The sequence below is a fragment of the Anoplopoma fimbria genome, chromosome 20 (assembly GCF_027596085.1).
Source record: "Anoplopoma fimbria isolate UVic2021 breed Golden Eagle Sablefish chromosome 20, Afim_UVic_2022, whole genome shotgun sequence".
Classification (NCBI taxonomy): domain Eukaryota; kingdom Metazoa; phylum Chordata; class Actinopteri; order Perciformes; family Anoplopomatidae; genus Anoplopoma; species Anoplopoma fimbria.
Window position 1 is genome coordinate 18,616,152 of NC_072468.1, and position 20,275 is coordinate 18,636,426.

The 20,275-nt window shown below is 42.8% G+C and overlaps 1 protein-coding gene across 1 annotated transcript in view; it reads left to right on the top strand.

Annotated features, from left to right (window-relative positions):
* The first annotated feature begins 1,566 nt into the window (after positions 1-1,566).
* Positions 1,567-20,275, top strand: part of grik5 (glutamate receptor, ionotropic, kainate 5) — a 29,006-nt gene continuing 10,297 nt past the window's right edge. Inside the window, exons 1-11 of the mRNA XM_054622485.1 lie at positions 1,567-1,678; positions 2,301-2,465; positions 6,556-6,653; positions 7,037-7,202; positions 11,604-11,782; positions 12,491-12,544; positions 13,296-13,454; positions 13,862-14,014; positions 15,334-15,438; positions 18,066-18,173; positions 19,660-19,863. Coding sequence (XP_054478460.1) covers positions 1,567-1,678; positions 2,301-2,465; positions 6,556-6,653; positions 7,037-7,202; positions 11,604-11,782; positions 12,491-12,544; positions 13,296-13,454; positions 13,862-14,014; positions 15,334-15,438; positions 18,066-18,173; positions 19,660-19,863 — 1,503 coding nt within the window. The remainder of the gene's footprint in view (positions 1,679-2,300; positions 2,466-6,555; positions 6,654-7,036; positions 7,203-11,603; positions 11,783-12,490; positions 12,545-13,295; positions 13,455-13,861; positions 14,015-15,333; positions 15,439-18,065; positions 18,174-19,659; positions 19,864-20,275) is intronic.

Sequence of the window (20,275 nt, forward strand, 5' to 3'; positions counted from 1 at the left end):
TGTCTCACATACAGATGGCCTCACATAAGCCGTGCCTCTGCTCACTTTGAGCTGCGGTAACCATAATGAGAGCAACACAGCCATCTGCACAGTATGGCGCATGCCATTAGTATTACAGACATGTTCGTGCACACGCTTGCCCACCCTTTGACACAGCAAAACCCAAGAACGAGAGACAAGTATAGTTGGACAGGAAGAAAGGGAGGTTGGTAATTGCATAGAAAGCAAAGGGAACAAAAGGGAGAAAAAGGGGAAGTATGGTTGGTTTATGAGACGTGAAGAGGGATTTAAAGCAGAGGGTTGCAGATTTTTTTTCTGATGTTTTTTTCAACATCAAAGCTAAAGATGTGCTGGAAAGGTGAGTAGGGGAAAAAAATGAAGATCTCAAAGTGAAAAGACTGTATAGAAAGAAAGGAAAGAATGGAGGTGGGAGGGGCATTCAACACAGTGACTGACAATCCGCATCATCTTCCTCTTTGATGTACACACAAGTGTATGCACAAACACACCACACCAACTCATTTCCTTCCCCTCATGTACTTGTCAGGTTAAAAGGTCAGCCTTCCACCACTCCAGCATCTCTGTGTTTACAGCTGCAGCGGTCAACTGGAGGTCATAAACTGAGTATTTCAGCTGTCTGTCTGATCTGTCTAAAGCTCGAATTGGTGAACCAGACTTTTGCAACATTCTGAGGTCAACAGCCCCCACCAACACAATCTCAACCTCAACCTCCCTGTCTGTCCATCACACAACACTCCTTCTCCTCTCTGTCTTCATCCCTCCCTTCATCCCCCCATCCCTTCACACTGCCTTGTCAACACGTCTGTCAGAGCAAGGCCTTGTCACTCTTCAAGAGGGCTTCTTAGCACTGGTGGAGCTCAGCTGAGCTCAGTTGAGTGCTTCTTTTTTGGTAGTTGGGTTTCTGTTTTGAAGTTGTGTTTGGGTGCTAGTTTATGGAAAACATGCAAGTGGGTTTTGCCGTGTGTTGGTGTAACGTACATGGCTGTGTGTGTATTCAAGGCCGTTGCCTTTGTACTTGGGAGTTTCTCTGTATGTTTGTACAAAGTGTTTTCTAGACTGTGTATCTGTTGGTATGGCTTAGTTTATATGCACATATGTGTGTGTACTGTACGCACAGTGTAGATATGTATGAGTGAATGTGCACCGACGTGTGTGCCAGCTGTTGTGATGTCGTCTTTGAACGCCCTGGAGATTTTTCTAAGGCTGAGTCCTGTCACTTCTAAGCAGCAGGCTCTCCGGACGTGTATAGAGATGTGTGTACTGTATTTTATTATAAGAGAGGCATGGGCCTCGGTGATATGACAGAGAACATCTTCATAGCTCAGTATGAAAGTCCATTGTATGTGCTGTCAAATTACAGGTTCTCCCAATACAGAGAAATGTGACAGAGCAAACTGAAGATAAGCGTCAGGATGACGATGTTAAAGAGAGACATCTTGTACGAGGAGAACGATGATGTGTCCAGTAACGTGCAGTGTGTCCTCCGATCCCACAGGTGGTGGTACAGGCAGCCAGCAGAACATTCTCCATGAGGAGCAGTAGAAGATGCCGGCTCTGCCAGCACTGCTGCTGTCAATACACTTCCTCTCCTTCCTGTTAGTCGCCATGCTGCCACACTCCCTCAGTCAGGCCCCTTTGCTCTCTTCTGTCCGAATGGGTGAGTGGCCCGCCGTCCATCCATCCTGACTACACCTGGATCAAAGAGTTTCTCATCATACTTTTTCATGGTTTGTTTTTGCTTTGGTGCCTCAAAGTGGGTTTTGCCACTTTGGTCAGTACAGACATAACGTGACAGCAAAGCACTTTGCCAAATGAGCATTACTATTAATCCTATTTGTGTCCAAACTGTCCTTATACAGCAACATATGTCCCCATGCAAAGAGAGATTGATTGATCTTAGCAGAATTATTTAAGTTGTTTTGCTCTACTGTATATATGCAGTATTAAGCATTTACTCCAGAAAAGCTTCCATCAGGAGCAGCAAGAGCTGAAACCTGCAACGATAACCCTAAGTGTTTTAAATATCAGTGGATTTCCCCGATTCATCTGTTTGAATCCTGTATGCAAATTAGAATTTTTCTGTAAAAACAAAAAAATGTCTGACCAAACAACCCATGTACACAGAGGCTAGACGAGAAGCATCTTGTACCAAGGATCAGGTATTCAATCACATCCCCGATACAAGATTAAGAAAAGACGCTATCTATTTGGTGCGATGGGAAATTGTTTAGGTTGTAAATCACAATTATAAACTAATTTCTATCTCCCTGCCTCTCAAGCGGCAATCCTGGATGACCAGTCTGTTTGTGGGCGTGGGGAGCGGCTGGCGCTGGCCCTGGCCAGGGAGAACATCAACAGCGTGATGGAGGGTCCGGCCAGAGCCCGAGTGGAGGTGGACATATACGAGCTGCAAAAAGACTCCCAGTACGACACTACCGACACCAGTGAGTGGAGCCGAAGCATGCCAAATAGAACCAGTAGAGCAGATTCACCCAGCCCATCAGAGTGATTAAGTCCTGCTAAATCCATTATAGTCCAGTAGGGCATAGTCTCTAATTAGCACAGGCAGAGAGTGACCACTAAAAATACCAGTAGATCTTATTATTAATATGGACTATTAATATTAATAGTGACCGATATAGAGGATTAAAGAACAGTAGTCCACTGAATACTGCAGGTTTTATTCCACTTAAAAGGGGCACTGGTGTTTCACAAAAAAGACAATTACATTCCCTAAAAAGCTGCCTTTTTGTGAGCAAAATCCTCCAATGATGACTAGAACGATAAACCTCCTCCACTTTCATGTGATTAGGAGCCAGTAACGGCTTGTGCTGATTAGTTTACACGTCATTGGAGACCAGTAATGGGCCAGTAAGCCTGTCTCATTAAAAACAGTGGACCAGTGCCCTCCAGTAACAGCTGGCACTGCCTACTGTGCCGGCCACGACAAAAACAAATCATCAAATACTAATACAGATCAGCAGTGCAGGACAGCAGAAAACACAGAACTCAGCCGCTCCATGAAATATGTATTGATATATGGAGTTAAAACAGAATGTATGGAGTCTGTAAAAATGGAAGAAGTGTTGAATCCGATCGCCGAGGAGACAAGACTCTCTGCTCCTATTCTAATAGGTCACTGACCCTGCCACAAGCTACTGGCAAAATGTCTATGTCTGCTTGAAAGGGGTTGTGTACATATGTGCATGCATGAATTGTGTGTGTTTGTGTGTGTTTGTGTGTGCGTGCCCTTGACCGATGGGCAGGAGACTCTGATAGGCTTCTTTGCTCGCAGCGTTTTTTCCGTCTCTGGATCAGAGAGCTCATCATCTTACAGCTACGGCTGTCTGAGGCATGCTTGCACGCAAACACGCAAACACTCACACACACACCAAAAAATGCACACACTTATATAGACACACACACAATCACACACATAAGTATACATAGGCGTTTACACATGCATGCACACACATCCCTTTCTGCAGACACACATGCAAATTCACACATGGGCGCAGTTTGGGCATACACACTCACACATATACAAGGACACACACACACACACACACACACACACACACACACACACACACACACACACACACACACACACACACACACACACACACACACACAAACAAAAACCGACAGTTGCAGTGACTGAAGAGGACTAATTGGGATGAAATAAAATACCAACCAAATATACCAGCAAGAACAGAGCGTATGAGTATCAGAAAAAAACAGTTAAGTCACCAGACTCATGGCTGCTGTATCTGTGAAAGCATGTCACAGATGAGTAGGCAGAAAAACATAAACAAAAATTAGCTAAATGCACAAACTAAAGATACTGTAAAAAAACAGGTAGGTATTTCTGTGTGCTAAAGAAGGGGTTCTCACTGAAAAGGCATATGCATACTACCATATGTACTCTTAGATGCTCTTGAAACAATTTACAAGGTAAAACCTTTCAACCTACATACTGAAGACCTGTTTCATGGTGATAAACTCAAACACATTTCAATTTAAAATCATGCCACTTATGTATTTTTAAACATAGTTTTCTTTTCAAGTAATTGCTCCTAAAAGTGCCTTTTAGACTTTCGGTAAGTGCTTAAACATTAAAACAATGAGTAATGGACACAGTAAGCTTGTTTTAAGATAAGAGAGATAAGATAAGACAAGATAATCCTTTATTAGTCCCGCAGCGGGGACATTTGCAGGCTTACAGCAGCATAGGGTAAAGTGCACACAAGAGACATAGTAAAAGAAAGACAAGATAAAAATAAAAATGAAATAAAAAACAAGTATTATAAATAAGCAATAAAAAACAGTAGAAAATCAACAATAACTGAAATATTATATTTACAGACAGAAAAAAACTATTATGGCTATAATTGCACAGTGTATTGTATTGCACGTGTCATGTGTCATGTGGTCTGCTGGGAGCAGAGCTGGTTGTGCAGCCTGACAGCAGCAGGAAGGAAGGACCTGCGGTACCTCTCCTTCACACACCGGGGGTGAAGCAGCCGGTGGCTGAAGGAGCTGCACAGAGCTGCCAGGGTGTCCTGCATGGGGTGGGAGGTGTTGTTCATCAGGGATGATAGCTTGGCCATCACCCTCCTGTCTCCCACCACCTCCACCGTATCCAGTGGACACCCCAGCACACTGCTGGCCTTCCTGACAAGTTTATTGAGTCTCTTCCTGTCAGCCGCTGAGATGCTGCTGCTCCAGCAGACCACTGCATAAAAAATGACTGATGCCACCACAGAGTCGAAAAAGGTCCTCAGGAGTGCTCCCTGCACTCCAAAGGACCTCAGTCTCCTCAGCAGATACAGTCTGCTCTGACCCTTTTTATAAAGTGCATTTGTGTGATTAGTCCAGTCCAGTTTATTGTTCAAGTGAACACCCAGGTACTTATAAGATTTCACAATCTCAATGTCCTGTCCCTGGACGTTCACTGGTTCCGGAGGACAGTGTTTACCCCGGCGGAAGTCCACCACCAGCTCTTTGGTTTTACCAGAGTTGATCTGGAGGCGGTTCCGTCGGCACCATCCTATGAAGTCCTGGTTCAGTTCTCTGTATTCCCTTTATTTTTTTATTCATCAGCGCAAATGGTCCCCATCAGTAGAAATGAACTTTTTAATGATAAAGCACAATTTTAAGATTCATAGCAAATTATTCATGTGGAACCCCAACGTACCACAAACTCCTTGGGGTCCCACGTTAAGAATCACTGTGCTAAAGCAGGTAACCCCTGAATACATGTCTAATCAAACTTCTGTCTGTTATGAATACTGGTCAATGGTAGATGTTTGATTTTTAAGAAAATAATACTCATTTGCTTTCTTGCTGAGAGTCAGATCAGATCACTCTCATGTCTGTAGGATAAACGCCAAACTATAGACTTCAATCTCTTATTGTACGGACTTGAGACATTGTTCTCCTTATCTGACCCCTGAGAAAGAAAGTGTAAAAAAGCGTATTGATCAGTAACGCAGACTGCAGGCTGGTCAATTTGTCAAGTATAAGTATAAGTGTGTTGACATAAATGTAAGGTCTGAAATCTGTTTCTTCACACAAGCCTGGATATATTGATATCATGGAGACTTTTGTCATGTGGTGGTTTTTAAGGGTGAAATTAACTGACTGTTTACTGAATCATAGATAAAGTCTTCAGCCATAGTATTTATTGTAATAGACAAATGTGTGGAATAGATCCCCCAACATGAATGTCTTCCTGCACGAAGGATAATGATACAAAGTGGCATTTGTTAATTGAAGGCTGACCACCATACTGTTAGTATTGTTCTGATGCCAGGGATATCCATCCATCCATCCATCTTCCGTAACCGCTTATCCAGTTAAGGGTCGCGGGGGTGCTGGAGCCGATCCCAGCTGTCAATGGGCGAAGGCAGGGTACACCCTGGACAGGTCGCCAGCCTATCACAGGGCTGACATATATAGACAGACAACCACTCACACTCACCTTCACACCTACGGGCAATTTCAGAGTCATCAATTAACCTAACCTGCATGTCTTTGGACTGTGGGAGGAAGCCGGAGAACCCGGAGAGAACCCACGCTGACACGGGGAGAACATGCAAACTCCACACAGAAGGTTGTCTGGCCCGGGAATTGAACCCGGGCCCCTCTTGCTGTGAGGCGACAGTGCTAACCACTACACCACCGTGCAGCCGCCAGGGATATAATTAAAGCAAAAAAGTCCTTAAAAGCAGCCATCTAAAGAAGTGAATAATAGCAGCAGGCAACACCCGGCATGCCCTGCTGTGGTCCTTGGAGTATTTATCACCAAATAAATCAGATTATAATGAGACAGATTGTGCTGCTACAATAGAATCAGCGGCTAAAGTGAAATCCTAATGCATCCTCTTTTTATTGCTGCATTCTAACACGATCCCCGGACTACAGCCTCCTACTGTATGCCAACTCTGTGCTGCCATCAAAATGAAGCAGAGCGACAGGTATGTGTCTGCATAATCCAATGTTTATTTTTCTACTTTTTTCCCCTTTCAGTGTGTCAGATTCTACCCAAAGGCGTCGTCTCTGTGATAGGTCCCGCCTCCAGCCCCGCCTCTGGCTCTACTGTCAGTCATATATGTGGAGAAAAGGAGGTGAGTGTGGCAGATAAACACAAACACACAAATATGAACAAATCTGTGTGTGTCGATGTCTCATGTACGTACAGACATCTAGTACCTCTTTCTCTCTGACTTACTACGCCTCCTCTCACATACGTCTTGATGTATCTTAAGATGTGGTTTCCCTTATCTGTTGTAATTTTCATATAATTACCCATCATCCACCTCTTCAAACTGTTTTCTCCTTTCTTTCCGTTACCTTTTATCCTCAAGGTCTCTCTCTTTGCACCCTGTAGCCTCATTAATGGAGCTTCAATATCCTGTTTTCTCCTGCTGTGTGTGTTTGGAGGGGAGCTAATCACAAAACATTTGCCTCTCTTGATGTTTCTATCTCCTCTCCTCTCCTCTTCTGTCAGATCCCTCACGTCAAGATTGGTCCGGAGGAAACTCCCCGCTTGCCGTACCTGCGCTTCGCCTCTGTCACTCTGTACCCTAGCAACGAGGACCTGAGCCTGGCCATAGAAGCCATCTTGCGCTCGTTCAATTACCCCTCAGCCAGCCTGGTCTGTGCCAAGGCTGAGTGTGAGTACACATGCGGCCTCTTTTATAGACGTACAGTACATTATGTGTGACTGCGTGGCTGTGTTTGGTGTTCAGGTTGGTGTTCTTGCAAGCTTATTCATCTAGTGTGTGTGTGTGTGTGTGTGTGTGTGTGTGTGTGTGTGTGTGTGTGTGTGTGTGTGTGTGTGTGTGTGTGTGTGTGTGTGTGTGTGTGTGTGTGTGTGTGAGTGATTGCTTCTGTGGGAGTGTTGGCACAACCACACTGTTTGGGCGGATTTGACTGCTTTGCACTCATTTTGACACTCTGGTCATAAAGTTCTGTCTGTTGTCAGAGTTCAGAACATGGCCTCTGCTGCAGTCTTTTTCTTTATTCATGCTCTTGCACACCGTCTCTCTTATCCACCTCTGAGGGGTATTAGGCCAAACCAATTTAATAAATATTAGTGTTTGAAATGCTTTCCACCTTAGGGCACATTTTATTTAACTTGCCAGGCACTCAGAGAGCTTTAACATCACAAGGGATTCAGGGCTTAGTGACTAGCACTCTTTATTTTCATTTTGAAAGAGTGCGTTATTGATTTATTATGCAATGCCCCATCGAGACTCGTAGGAATTAAAAGGCTTGGTCGGATGGTGGCTGTAGTATTCAAACTAAACTTTTGTGAATAGATGAAATAATACACTATGTTTTGTAGGAGGTGGCAAACCTTTTTTCCCACTGGATAGTCACCAAACTTTTTGGTGAGAGTGATACTGAGCTGTTATGCAGCTGATGACTGCTCACACCAGCCAAGTTGAACCGAGCAAAAACTGAAGGGCAATTATATAAAGAATAAGTGGGACCATTGAAGTCTGTGAACACTTCTTGTGACAATGTGAAAAGGGTAGATTCTGACAAACAAAGAGCTGTGACATCATGAAAAATTGATTCGATCATTGAGATGCTTTCATTATCTCCCCAGCATGAAGCCAGCCTCCCCGTCGTTCCTGAAAGTAAGCTGAATTCCTTGTGGACTTGTCATTTCATTTGAACTAAAAAGAGCTTTGAAATGGCATCAGACTTCTCTTTATCTTTTTTTTCCTCCAGTTTTGATCATCAGTTGAATGTGCAGATAAGAGCCCCGTCTTTCAACAGCCTTTTTCCTGTCTTAAGAATTAGAGGCGACGGATAGCATCATAGTTACTGCCCGGGTCAAAAGACGCAGCTTTTACCGGCGGAGAGACTGAGGGGTGCCTGTGTGTGTAATATATATATTTTGCTTGAAGGTGATCTTTACAAGGTTATCACACTCACAGACTCTGACCCACTTGGCTGCGCTATCTATCGCCATGGAGCTGGTTGCCATGGCTGCAGAATAGGTGCTAACTGCCACTCAACAGGCTTGTTCCACACTCTGAAAGACTGCGTGGGTGTGTGTGTGGCACGATATGTGTGTGTGTGTGTGTGTGTGTGTGTGTGTGTGTGTGTGTGTGTGTGTGTGTGTGTGTGTGTGTGTGTGTGTGTGTGTGTGTGTGTGTGTGTGTGTGTGTGTGTGTGTGTTTGTTTATATATATATTTTTTGGAGTGCCTGATTCACTTTGTCTGTACATGTGCCTGTGATGGAGTGCTGGTTTATGCATGTGTGAATGTGTGTGTGTGTGTGTGTGTGTGTGTGTGTGTGTGTGTGTGTGTGTGTGTGTGTGTGTGTGTGTGTGTGTGTGTGTGTGTGTATATTGAGCATACTGTATGTCTCTATGTGTGAGTGGGTTTTTTTGAGGGGGGTTCTTGTATGATTGTGTGTGTGCGGCTCTGCTGAGGTGCTGCAGAGGTTCAACATCAGACAATGTTTACCACCAGACCACTTGTTTTATTCATCTTGTTTACCCCAGTGGTGGGTGGTGTGTTCAGGGGAAGTAGACATTCTCTCTTTTTTGTCAGTGAGGCGAGTAACATGTGAAGTCACACGTTTCATTGACACCCTGCACGCATACTAATTAAGTCACGTATTTAGAAACTGGTCCTTTTTGCAGCAGCATGTTAATTGAGTTATTACGTTATTCTCTCTTTAGCCAGTGGAAGTAGAATAGATATAAAGAATAGATAGATGAGAGCCAGTCAGACATTTTGGGTCATTTCCGACGTATCGCTCTCTCGCTACGCCTGGGTCACAACACGCTATCCGAACCTAATTCCATTATGCAGTTTTCATGAGATGGATGAGGTTGAGGACAGCGAGAGGGAGAGACGGAGCCCAAGGAGGAGGAGATGGTGGCGCCGTAAGAGCGAGATGGATAAAGACAGAGAGAGGTAACTAGAGCAGAGGACCAAGACGAGAGAGATAGAGAGGTTAGGGCTTATATGTGTGTGTGAGAGAGAGAGAGAGAGAGAGAGAGAGAGAGAGAGAGAGAGAGGATATGTGAAAGTGGGAGAGGGGAAGAGAGGAAGCTGTAAAGTGCATTGATTTTTTCCCCTCCTTCTTCAAACTAATTAAAGTTTTGGCCTGGTTCAGTGATTACCCCACTGCTTACAGAGGCTTTCTCCTGCTGAAGGGCTCTGTGCGCTACCTTTCCCCTTCCTCCCTCTCCTCCCTCTCCCCTTCCCCTCCGTTCCCCAGATGCCTAACCCACCACTTATTTACATAGCTGGGGGTGCTTTGCTATGGAATTACAATTAGGAAACATCGGGGCAAACTTCATACTAAAGGCATTTACACATTCCACACACAATGTCAAGTGAGTCATTATTCTCGTTTCAGATAGGAATTTGCTTGAAGTGTGTGAATTGTCTGGAGTGCTGTATTTCAGTCCTTCTGCTTCTATTTCTGTCCATCTTTTCGACTCCTCGAGTCTCCAGTTTTTGTTTATGATCATTTTTTTGGAACACACACTATTTTGCTCATAGTACACATCACTCAAAGAATTGGAAAAGCACTGTTTGATAGATGGGACAACAGAGTGAATTACAAAGCACTCAAAGAGCGCATACCTCTGCCAAGGCTGAACAACTCTCTAGATTTATTATTCTATTAATAGAACATATTTAGAAATTTGTCATTCTGATTGGCTGATGTCTCAAACCTCTCTGGGAATATTAGGGCTTTGTACAATGATGAATTTCGGTGCCATAAGTGTCAGACTTATTACAGATATAATTACATTTTGTCATGTTGGTGTGGCGCCATATGGCTAAAATGACATCAGATTTACATGTTTTGACATATGTTCATGTCAAACCAAGTAAAATGTTGACTTACAGGAAAACTTTTGTGGGATCAAATCTAGTTTGAAAATATATTCCAATCATATTCCAATGTGCAACTAACACTAATTTGATGTAAAAACTTGAATCTTCCGGAGCATCCACACTGAGTGGACTGTAAAGTAGGAGACGTCTTGTGTCGAGTACTTAAACTTCAGCTCAAAAGTTTTTGGGGGAGGAAAAAAACATACCAGACACAAATTATTAGTTCAAAGCAGAGTTTTGGTCTGAATTCATTCAAAAATCTGTAACTCTGCCTTCATCCGTGTTTCTGTATGAGGCGTGATGAAAATGTGTAAATGGATGTAGCCTGAAAGAATCATGTAGCGTCAAATAAACCAGAGGAGGAACTTTTCCTCAAGAGCAAAATGTGAAGTGCTATATAAATGGCCACGTGGTGGACCTATCTAAAGCTTTAATTAAACATTGTCGTAAATTAAACGTTTTGTTTATTTCTTTGTGTGATTATTTTGGCACATCAATACATTTTTTAAAACACTTTTTGTCATGAATACTTCCACACAAAACGCAAATATTATACAGCGAAAAAGCAAGGTCAATTTTTCTTAGCTTTTACACCACAAGTAAAGCCATCGACCAATTACACTGTGCAGAACGTGTTAAGTTGTGCCTATATTTCTAAAACAATAACACAGAGGCTCTGTAGTCCGAGCTAAGAGGGCAATCTTTATTACTCCTGTCAACCTAGACAAAGGAAGAGCAGACCAGATCCACATCTCTTCTTGCCTTTTACACTAAAAGCCCTAGACATGCAATATTCCATGCCACTTTTTTGTGTTGTTTATTTGTCACGCCCTCTGTGTGTAAAGGCCAAAAAATGTGTCAAGTTCAATTTGAGATACACTGCTAATTTACAGAGAAGCAAACATATGGCACTGATTTCAAACTTTCCTTGGTGGTTCTTGTAATAGATGAAAATAAGTCCTGCTATAAGAAACAGTGAATGCAGACATACTGTAGACTCCACATTAAATGATGTTTAATTTCCTGGGGATTTAGACAAACCATCGATCAGGCTATGCAAAATGACACAAATGTATGAACGCCGAGGATAAATCAAGATTCTCACCGGTCCCTCAAAGCTTACAGTTTGGAAATATGCGTTTCTGTCTGCTGATACAGACGTTGATATGCATCTCGTCTGTTCTCTGGCTCTGCCTCAGGCCTATTGAGATTGGAGGAACTGGTCCGCCGCTTTCTCATCTCTCGGGAGACACTGTCAATCAGGATGCTGGATGACAACCTGGACCCGACGCCGCTGCTGAAGGAGATCCGTGACGACAAAGTGGCCACCATCATCATTGACGCTAACGCTTCTGTCTCCTATCTCATCCTCAAGAAGGTCAGTTCACAAGCATCAATCTGAGTACTTCACAGCAGCACATACGTGCAGGATATGAAGATGTATACAGAACACAGAGTACCACTTAGGGGTTTGCGCTTTACTCTTAAATGTACCCATTTGTGATATTCAGGTTACTGCCATGAAGGACATGCAGAGCTACCATCTGTCAAGATGATAAAACATCTCTCTCAGTGGCTGCGTGTTTGTTGCCTTAACAGAATTATCATACGTTTTACCTTCTCTGCCCTCCGGGGCTGCATAGGGAACAGTACGTATGCATGTCTGCCAGCAACAATCACTTGCACTCGTAAGAAAGCATTTGACAAAAGGACATATTTTGCTGGGAATGCGGTGCAGATGTAACCCAGGCTTATTCTGATTCATAGTACGGCCCGTAACGCCGATAGCCAGCGCAGTGACTCATAGTTTGAATGTGTATGGGATGTTTTACTGGGCACATCGGAGCGGCTGTCTGCCCTTAGCCAAATGTCCTAGTGTTAGCCTGATGATGTGAAACTATGATTAACGTATGCTTCCTCTCCTCCCCCATACTCCCTTCCACTTTGTCCCCCAAATGTCTCCTTCTTAAAAACTCTCCCCCTTTGACCCCCACCTCGCTCCCTCTATTTTTTTTCCACATTCTGTATCCCACCTGCCCTTACTTTAATTTTCTCATCTTGATCTCTCTTTCTCTTTGTCCCACAGGCGTCTGAGCTGGGGATGACATCAGCGTTTTACAAGTACATACTGACCACGATGGTAAGAGCTTACCAAATTCTACCCCTTTCCCTCTTCTGCCTCCTGTTCCTCCATCTTCACTTGTTCCTCTCTCTTCTGTCCCTTTATGAGCAAGCAAAGGTGCTAAGGCTGAGGAAGTATGAGATAAAGGGAGGTGAGAGAGGATATGAAGGGTGGGGAGAGGGAAAGAGAGAGAAGGATCTGAGAAATGAACACACTCAACAAAGATGTGGGAGTGCAGATGAGGATGGCAGAAGAAACTGAAGGAAGGTCTGAGGTGTCGGCGATGACAGACGTGATGTGCCCTTTTTCTTCTGCCACCCGCCACCTTCTCTACGCTTCCAGGGTTTTTCATCTGCCCCCTTTGATACACTCACCTCCCCTTCTAACATTCAAATTAATGTGTCACTTTATGCGTTGCGCCTGATTTCTTTATTTTATTTCCTTCTCTACATGATGTGCTTTAGATGCCACATCTTGTGTGTATATCTGTGTGAAAAATCTACCATTCCATCAAGCTCTCTTTCCACCTGTATTACTGTTGTCCCATTTTTCTAGATATCTATATCCGTTTTTTCTCTCTCCATCTGAGATTGCATGTTGTCACCCCCTGTTGCCTCTCTTTTTCTTCATCTCCCTCTCCTTTGCACAATATTTTGAGTCTGTGCTAAGATTTGATACACTGTCAACATTGTCACTCACCTGAATTTTCTGTCACCTTCTTTCTCTCTCTCTCTGCAAACACCCTCAATGCTCCTCTTCTTCCTGTTAGGACTTCCCGCTCTTGAGACTGGATGATATCGTGGATGAGCAGTCAAACATTGTGGGTTTCTCCATGTTTAACACCACCCATCCCTTCTATTTGGAGTTCATCAGGAGCCTGAACCTCTCTTGGAGGGAGGGATGTGACCTCACGTACCCCGGCCCCGCGGTCAGTCTCGCGGACACTCGAGTACTCATGCGTGTGTACATTCAAGAGGGATTTTCATAGCTTTGTTTGCACGCCACGTAACATTAAGCTACTTTATTCCTCACACTGATTCATGGAGCAGTTAAAGAGATTCAGCTAGTCTTTTGCTTGTACTTAATGGGTATTGATGTATCCATCTGTGTTTCCTCCCCACTGGTTTACTCATACCTCACATCTCTTCTCTCTCTTCTTTTCCCCACCTCCCTCCCTCCATCCCTGTTAACCATTCAATCTTATCTGCTGGCACATCTTTCCTCATTGCATCTACTCCCTTGACTCCTTGTCTCTCATCACTGTGTTTCCATCCCTCCCCCCTTTGCCTTTCTCCCCCTCCGTTTCTCTCTTGTTTCCTCTCCCTCTTTCCACAGCTCTCGTCAGCATTGATGTTTGATGCGGTGCATGTGGTGGTGGGGGCCGTAAGGGAATTGAACCGCAGTCAGGAAATTGGAGTGAAGCCACTCAGCTGCACATCACCCCAGATCTGGCAACATGGGACCAGTCTTATGAACTACCTGCGCATGGTAAACGCTTGAAGTATAATACAATCACCTGCTGATATACAACATGCTCATACACATGTACATGCACACAGATAAGATATGAGTTAGAAGTATGGTCTTAATTTGGTTGAATTCCTCTGATGTCAACGCTTGTGATATTCACAATGTTAGAAAAATTGTATTAAAGCTTCCCAAAGCTTAAGGTGACACCTTCAAGTAAGAGCTGAATTGATGAACAAAAATCTTTGATAATCAGTTCATCGTTTCAGTCTTTCTTTCCAGCAAAAATGCCATATATTTGCTTTTTCCAGACTCTAAAACTTGAACATTTTGCTAATTTTCTTTGTTTTTTGTGACAGTAATTTGAATTGTGTTTTAGGCCGTTGGACGGATAAAGCAACACATTTAAAAAAACCTTGGAAAACCCAAAAAAGTGTGTTCTTATGTGTGTCTATATTTTATAGACATAACTTATTAATTGCGGATTAATGAACAATGAAAATAATTATCGCAACCCTGTCTTGTCGCACCAACAGCCCAAAACACAAATATTTTCAAATGTTAATTATATGAATCAGAGAAAATAATTTGAGAATGTACAACTAGCAAATGTTTGTCATTTTCTTCTTGAAAAATGCCTCATAAGTTTCTCACTAATCAGAACTGTGGCCTATTTATTTTCTCTTTGACTGACTTATTGATTAATGACTACAGTACAGCAAGACTGTGTATCATCCTCGTCTCATGTTGCATGTAACCTCTGTCTCTTGTTACTCTTTGTCATCTCCCATTCTCCGGTCGTCTGTGTGCTCCTCTCATCGACTACCTGTTGTCACGGCAGCCTGAGCCCCATCTCTCATTGCGTCCTCCCCACCGGCCCGACATCTGCCTTTGTTAGTCACCATTGTGGTGCGCTCCATCTTCAGCACCGTGCCATTCATCATAGATCTTGCTCACTGTGCCAGCGCCCTTGGTTTTGGAGAGGCGGAGCTGAGCTGTGAGGTGCAGTCCCGAGTCTTGTTAGGGAGCTGTTGACTCTCTGCTGCTCTACCTGAGCCTCTCGCTCAGTCAGTCACTTTCTCCTGGTTGATCCAAAACTAATCACCCTTGTCTTGTGCAGTCTCAGACACTTCCTCTGTCTATCTAGCTCTTTCCTTCTTTTAGTCTTACACCCTATCTTTCTTGCTCAACACTGTAGAAAGTCTGTATGTATGCTGTTATAGAGACGATTGCCTGTAGATTTGTCTCCTCATTGTTTCTGCCTACTCTCTTCTCATTTTCCTGTCATTTCTTGTCCTCTTTCACACTTTCTCACCTCACTCTCTCCGTCCGCCTGCCAGGTGGAGTACGATGGTCTGACAGGCCGCGTGGAGTTCAACAGCAAAGGTCAGAGGACCAACTATACCCTGAGGATTCTGGAGAAACACAGAGGAGGCCACAAAGAGGTCAGGAGTCACCTGTTATCATGCAGCAGCTGGGTCAAACCGCCCACAGGCTTTGGGTTAGACACAGGTCAGCCGTCTGACTTCACTATGCCAGAGGAGCTGTTTAACACAGATGTCAGCCTCTTCGCAGGCTCCCATGATAGTAGCTAAATAGCCTCACTTTGTGAAGTTGGTTTGATGCAGTTCACCTGACAGCACTGTAGCGTCACCTGCCATCAGAAGTGGGTCATGTTGTAGCTACAAATACATGTTAACTTTTATTTCATCTGAAGACTACTGGAATACATTAGCTGCTTGGTTTGGTCATCAATTGAATTTCAAACGGTTGCCAAATTTCAAAGTAGGTCAGTAGTATTGAGCCCAGTGTTTCTTCTTTATGTCTTTTGAATGTATAATCATGTTTGGACTGACCCGGTGCCAGGCGCTTTGTTTGTTGTTGTTTGTTTGTTGGATGTTGACTTGATGTTTCTGATCTAAAAACATGCAAAAAATGGCATTTTATTAATGGTTGGTTTATTTTCTTCCCATGCCTCCAAACAATGACATTCATTCAAGCTCAGCACAGATCCTACTGTATCTATAATACTGTTCATATACTATTTATATGGAGGCTTAATGGAGTTTAATTTTCTCTTTGTCTTTTATAGAACTGGATTTGTTTAGGCTTGTACTTTGTACTTTGTATCTTTTTGTTTTTTTGGGTGGGTTTTTTACTGGCTCAGGTCTTCCATTTGACATAGACTAAAGTGGTCATGACTACAGAGACGTTTCCTCTTGAAGTCATATGTTTTGACACCACTATTTGAAAACAATGAAATTATATTACGTTGGAAAGTTTTTTCCAAGCAATGCCCTGCATTTTCTTCACACTGTTATTGTGCAGTTTTATTTCAAGGATCTGAGCAGAGTCAAATAATCAGTTGGGTTTGAGTTGACGGGCCGGGCATTAAATGCATAATATGATCTACTGCCTTTCAGTGGAATTGTGCGGTGACAGTATGATCATATTGTGTTGTCGTTTGTCAAAACCTTTTGGTTCATATGAATAATTTCAACCAAACTTAGATTACAAACAACCAAGTGTTAAAAGTGTCACGATGTGGCTTTTGCTGAATAACTTCCACTATGGCATTAAAAGCATAATTGTTCATTGTAAAAAACGTATTGTAACAATAATACAATTAGTGAAGGGGCAAGTTTGCAAACTTACTCAGTAATGATAATTACAGATAACTATCTATCTAAAGTCATACCAGACCAATTAAGGCCATTGCAGCAAAACCACAGAGTGTATTGAATTATTAAAGAGGGTGTTTTTTGAGAGACTCAGACTCTTAATTTATAAGATAATCATGTGTAATTTCTTATTTGAAAAATGACATCGTCTCACTTTACAGTTTTTGTTCCACACATTAATTCCTTTTCATTAATTTTTCCCGAACCAGACCTCCGCTGTCAGTCTGGGCATTTTATCTTTTTGATGTACAAGTTACATGCCACAACAAATTTGTTCAGGGTAGTTGGACAGTGTGGGGAACCAAAATAAAATGTTGGCAGACCCAGCTAATGAGGTGTTTAGGAGCATTTTGTTGCCATTATCCTGTCAATGCAGACTCCTCTAGTGAGCATTAGAAGGAAAGGTGAGGGGAGATAAAGATCAAAATGCATTTCACCAGCATTTCAAAGTGGAGATTAAATGAAGCATAAGTACACACATCACTGCAGATTCTGTCTGAGGGAATTACGTTGCGGTTCATTGACTGGAGGAAACACTTTCTCTTCAACTTCCCTTAATACGTGTTGCTCGGTGCTGCTATAGGCCAACTGTCTCCCATGCTAACACTAAATACCACCTGATAACCATTCTTAAATCTTCACTTTAAATCTATGGGAGAGTCATGTTGCAATAATTAACATTTTAACTCGGCCCACCTCTGCACAGCAGCACACCCACCATCAGAGGTGGTTAACAGAGAAAAGACCACTCTTAAATGTCAGGGCAGGATAAAGAGTGTTATTGAAAACTTGTGATTCTGTCTGAGCAGTCATTACCTCTTCTCTGAGTTATTGAAAATTGTACAGCAACATCTCCCAAAGAAATGTCTCTGTGAGCTGCGGTTCCACCCCCTGCACACTAGTTATGTCATAATCACATACTTGTTTACACATAAGTGAGTTTACTGTCTCCATAAAAAGGAAATATGTGAGCTTTTTCTATACAGTTTAAGAAAATTGTTAGTAAAGGAAAATAGACATGGCAATAAAACTCCAGATCAAGAATGCTTTTCAATTGTTGCCATCATGCTCATTGCTCTGCTTGTAATTTTTTTTGTTGTTTTTGTTGTTGTCTTTTTTACAATGCATGCTACTTGCCGGTATGTGTATTGCTCCAATGGGGGTTATTAAATCAATATGCATTTACAGTATGTAGCAGTATGGATATCAAGGCAAAGCATAAAATATTCAACATGCAAAGGTACTCTATACAATAGGCCAATAGTGTTAATGCGCTCACTGAAATTTTCGATGGTGTGTAGCCTACCACAGCAGTAAAGTAATAGCTTAAATAGTACATTATTTATCCCACAATAGCCATTGATTTCTTCTTGCCTTCTCTCCTCTGTTAGATCGGGGTCTGGTACTCCAACAACACTCTGGCAATGAACTCCACCAGTCTAGATATCAATGTCTCAGAGACGCTGGCCAACAAGACACTCATTGTCACCACCATACTGGTAAGGTCACAGCTATCTTCTGGACCATCTCGCTGGTGAGGTCAGAGTTGTTTTTGTGTTGCTTGCACAGGCTGTGCCGCAGCTCATGCTGCGTCGTGGTCTGTTTCTGCTAATTCTGCTGTCACTGTAGCTGTCATAGAAACTGACAGAGCACTGAGAGAGATGTGTTACTGAATTCAAACTGCCAAAATCCTGGTGTCCTGGTAATGTTTGAACGACACAAGTTGTCTCCTTCTGGTTTCCATATGAGTAATGTCATATCAGAAAATCAATAATACCCTCACATGATGCTGCTCCATCATCTCCAGGTCAGTGTAGATGTGTAAAAACCCATGATACAGTAAATCCTCTGCACTACATTATGCTATGATATAAAATCAAATAAGCATTAATGGCTTGAATGTTGATGTCACGTTATAACAAAAGAATGAAATGAAAAAAAAAGAAAAAAAGAGATACATGATGAATATAGAGGACAACAAATAAAGGAAGTGAGACTATCAATAAGAACACAGTCTGCGTTCTCTTGAAAGCCATTTTCTTTTTGTTATCAATGTTATTAATATCAAAAAGTAGAACAAAAATCATCGCGATAGCAAACACAAAGTAGAATGCCCAGAAATTACTTCCTGCTTGGACCTCCCCCTCCACCCAGTTTCCTTCACCTCCCCCTTTTTTGCTGCTGTAAGACCTGCAAATAAATGATGAGATTTGGAGGTCGACAGATCCAGTGATTTGAAGCCGTTTCATGTATTTTAAAGGAGTTCTACAGCCATTTAGTATTGGACTTCCATCATGGCTGGGGGCTCACAAGAGACAGATAAAACAAAAGGATTGGTGACTTGGTGACTTTCAGTCTAAAGTATTGTTCAAGCTCCAAAAAGGCAGAATCCTACTATTCCCATAATGCAACTGTACATATATATTTTTTTGTAAAGACTCAAGCCTGGCAAAGTAGCATGTCTCTAAAACTCAATGCACCCTGTTTATAGGCTCAGTGGCACAACTGCATTGACAGAGGTAGTGATAAATTTGAGGAATGTCCCTGAAAATAATTCAGTTTAATTTGAGTAATGCCTCAAAATGCTTCTGAGAGTTCAAAAGAGGGGCGCTTGTTTCCTTAAAATCTTAAATGAATAGTTCAATATTTTGGCAGATAATTTAATTTAAGCTTTAACGTGTAAATAAGTGAGATTAAGACATTTTGTAGGTGGATTTGAATATCCGATAGAGCAAGGTTAGCTCTGTTTCACCCTGTTTCAGACTCAGTATGAGAGTGGTATTGATCTTCTCATCACTCTCTGCAAGAAAGCAAATTTCTGGTGTTGAACCATCTATCATTCACATAATAGTTTATTTTTTACAATACAAATTAAATTCCTGTTTTTGAAACAATCATTGAGTCTTACTTCAGTCAGTAATCCCTGCTCAAACAGGATATTCTTAGTTTTGGATTGAAACCCCTCGTGTTCCTCCCCGTGCTCAGGAGAACCCATATGTGATGCGCCGAGACAACTACCAGGACTACCAGGGCAACGACCAGTACGAGGGCTTCTGTGTCGACATGCTGAAGGAGCTGGCAGACATCTTGAAATTCTCCTTCAAGATCAAGCTGGTGGACGATGGCCTGTATGGCGCTCCAGAGCCCAACGGCTCTTGGACTGGCATGGTCGGAGAGCTAATCAACAGGGTGAGTGTATTCTCCCCCTCTCCCTCCCTTCTGTCTCTCTCTGTCTCACAAGCAAACCAGAAACACAGATATTCTATCCAGTGTCTCTACAAACAGATAACTCACTGAACACACACACACACACATGCACGCACACACCCACAAACTCACTCACGCTGTAGCCCCAAACCGCAACTCTGCTGTAACATCCCATGTTTCAAATTGCCCTCAGAGGGGAGTAAGACTCTTATCTAGGACAAAAGCTGACTTGATAATTCCCCAAAAGAGAATGGTAGCATTGCCTAAACTTGTATGCACCATCTTTCCTCGCAGCAACCCTCCCCCCTCCCCCCTTTTTCCTTCCCTGTCCAGGCCTAGTGCGCCTTTGACAGACACTCTGGTTGAAGCAGGCTAATGAGAGCCCCTCTCCGCT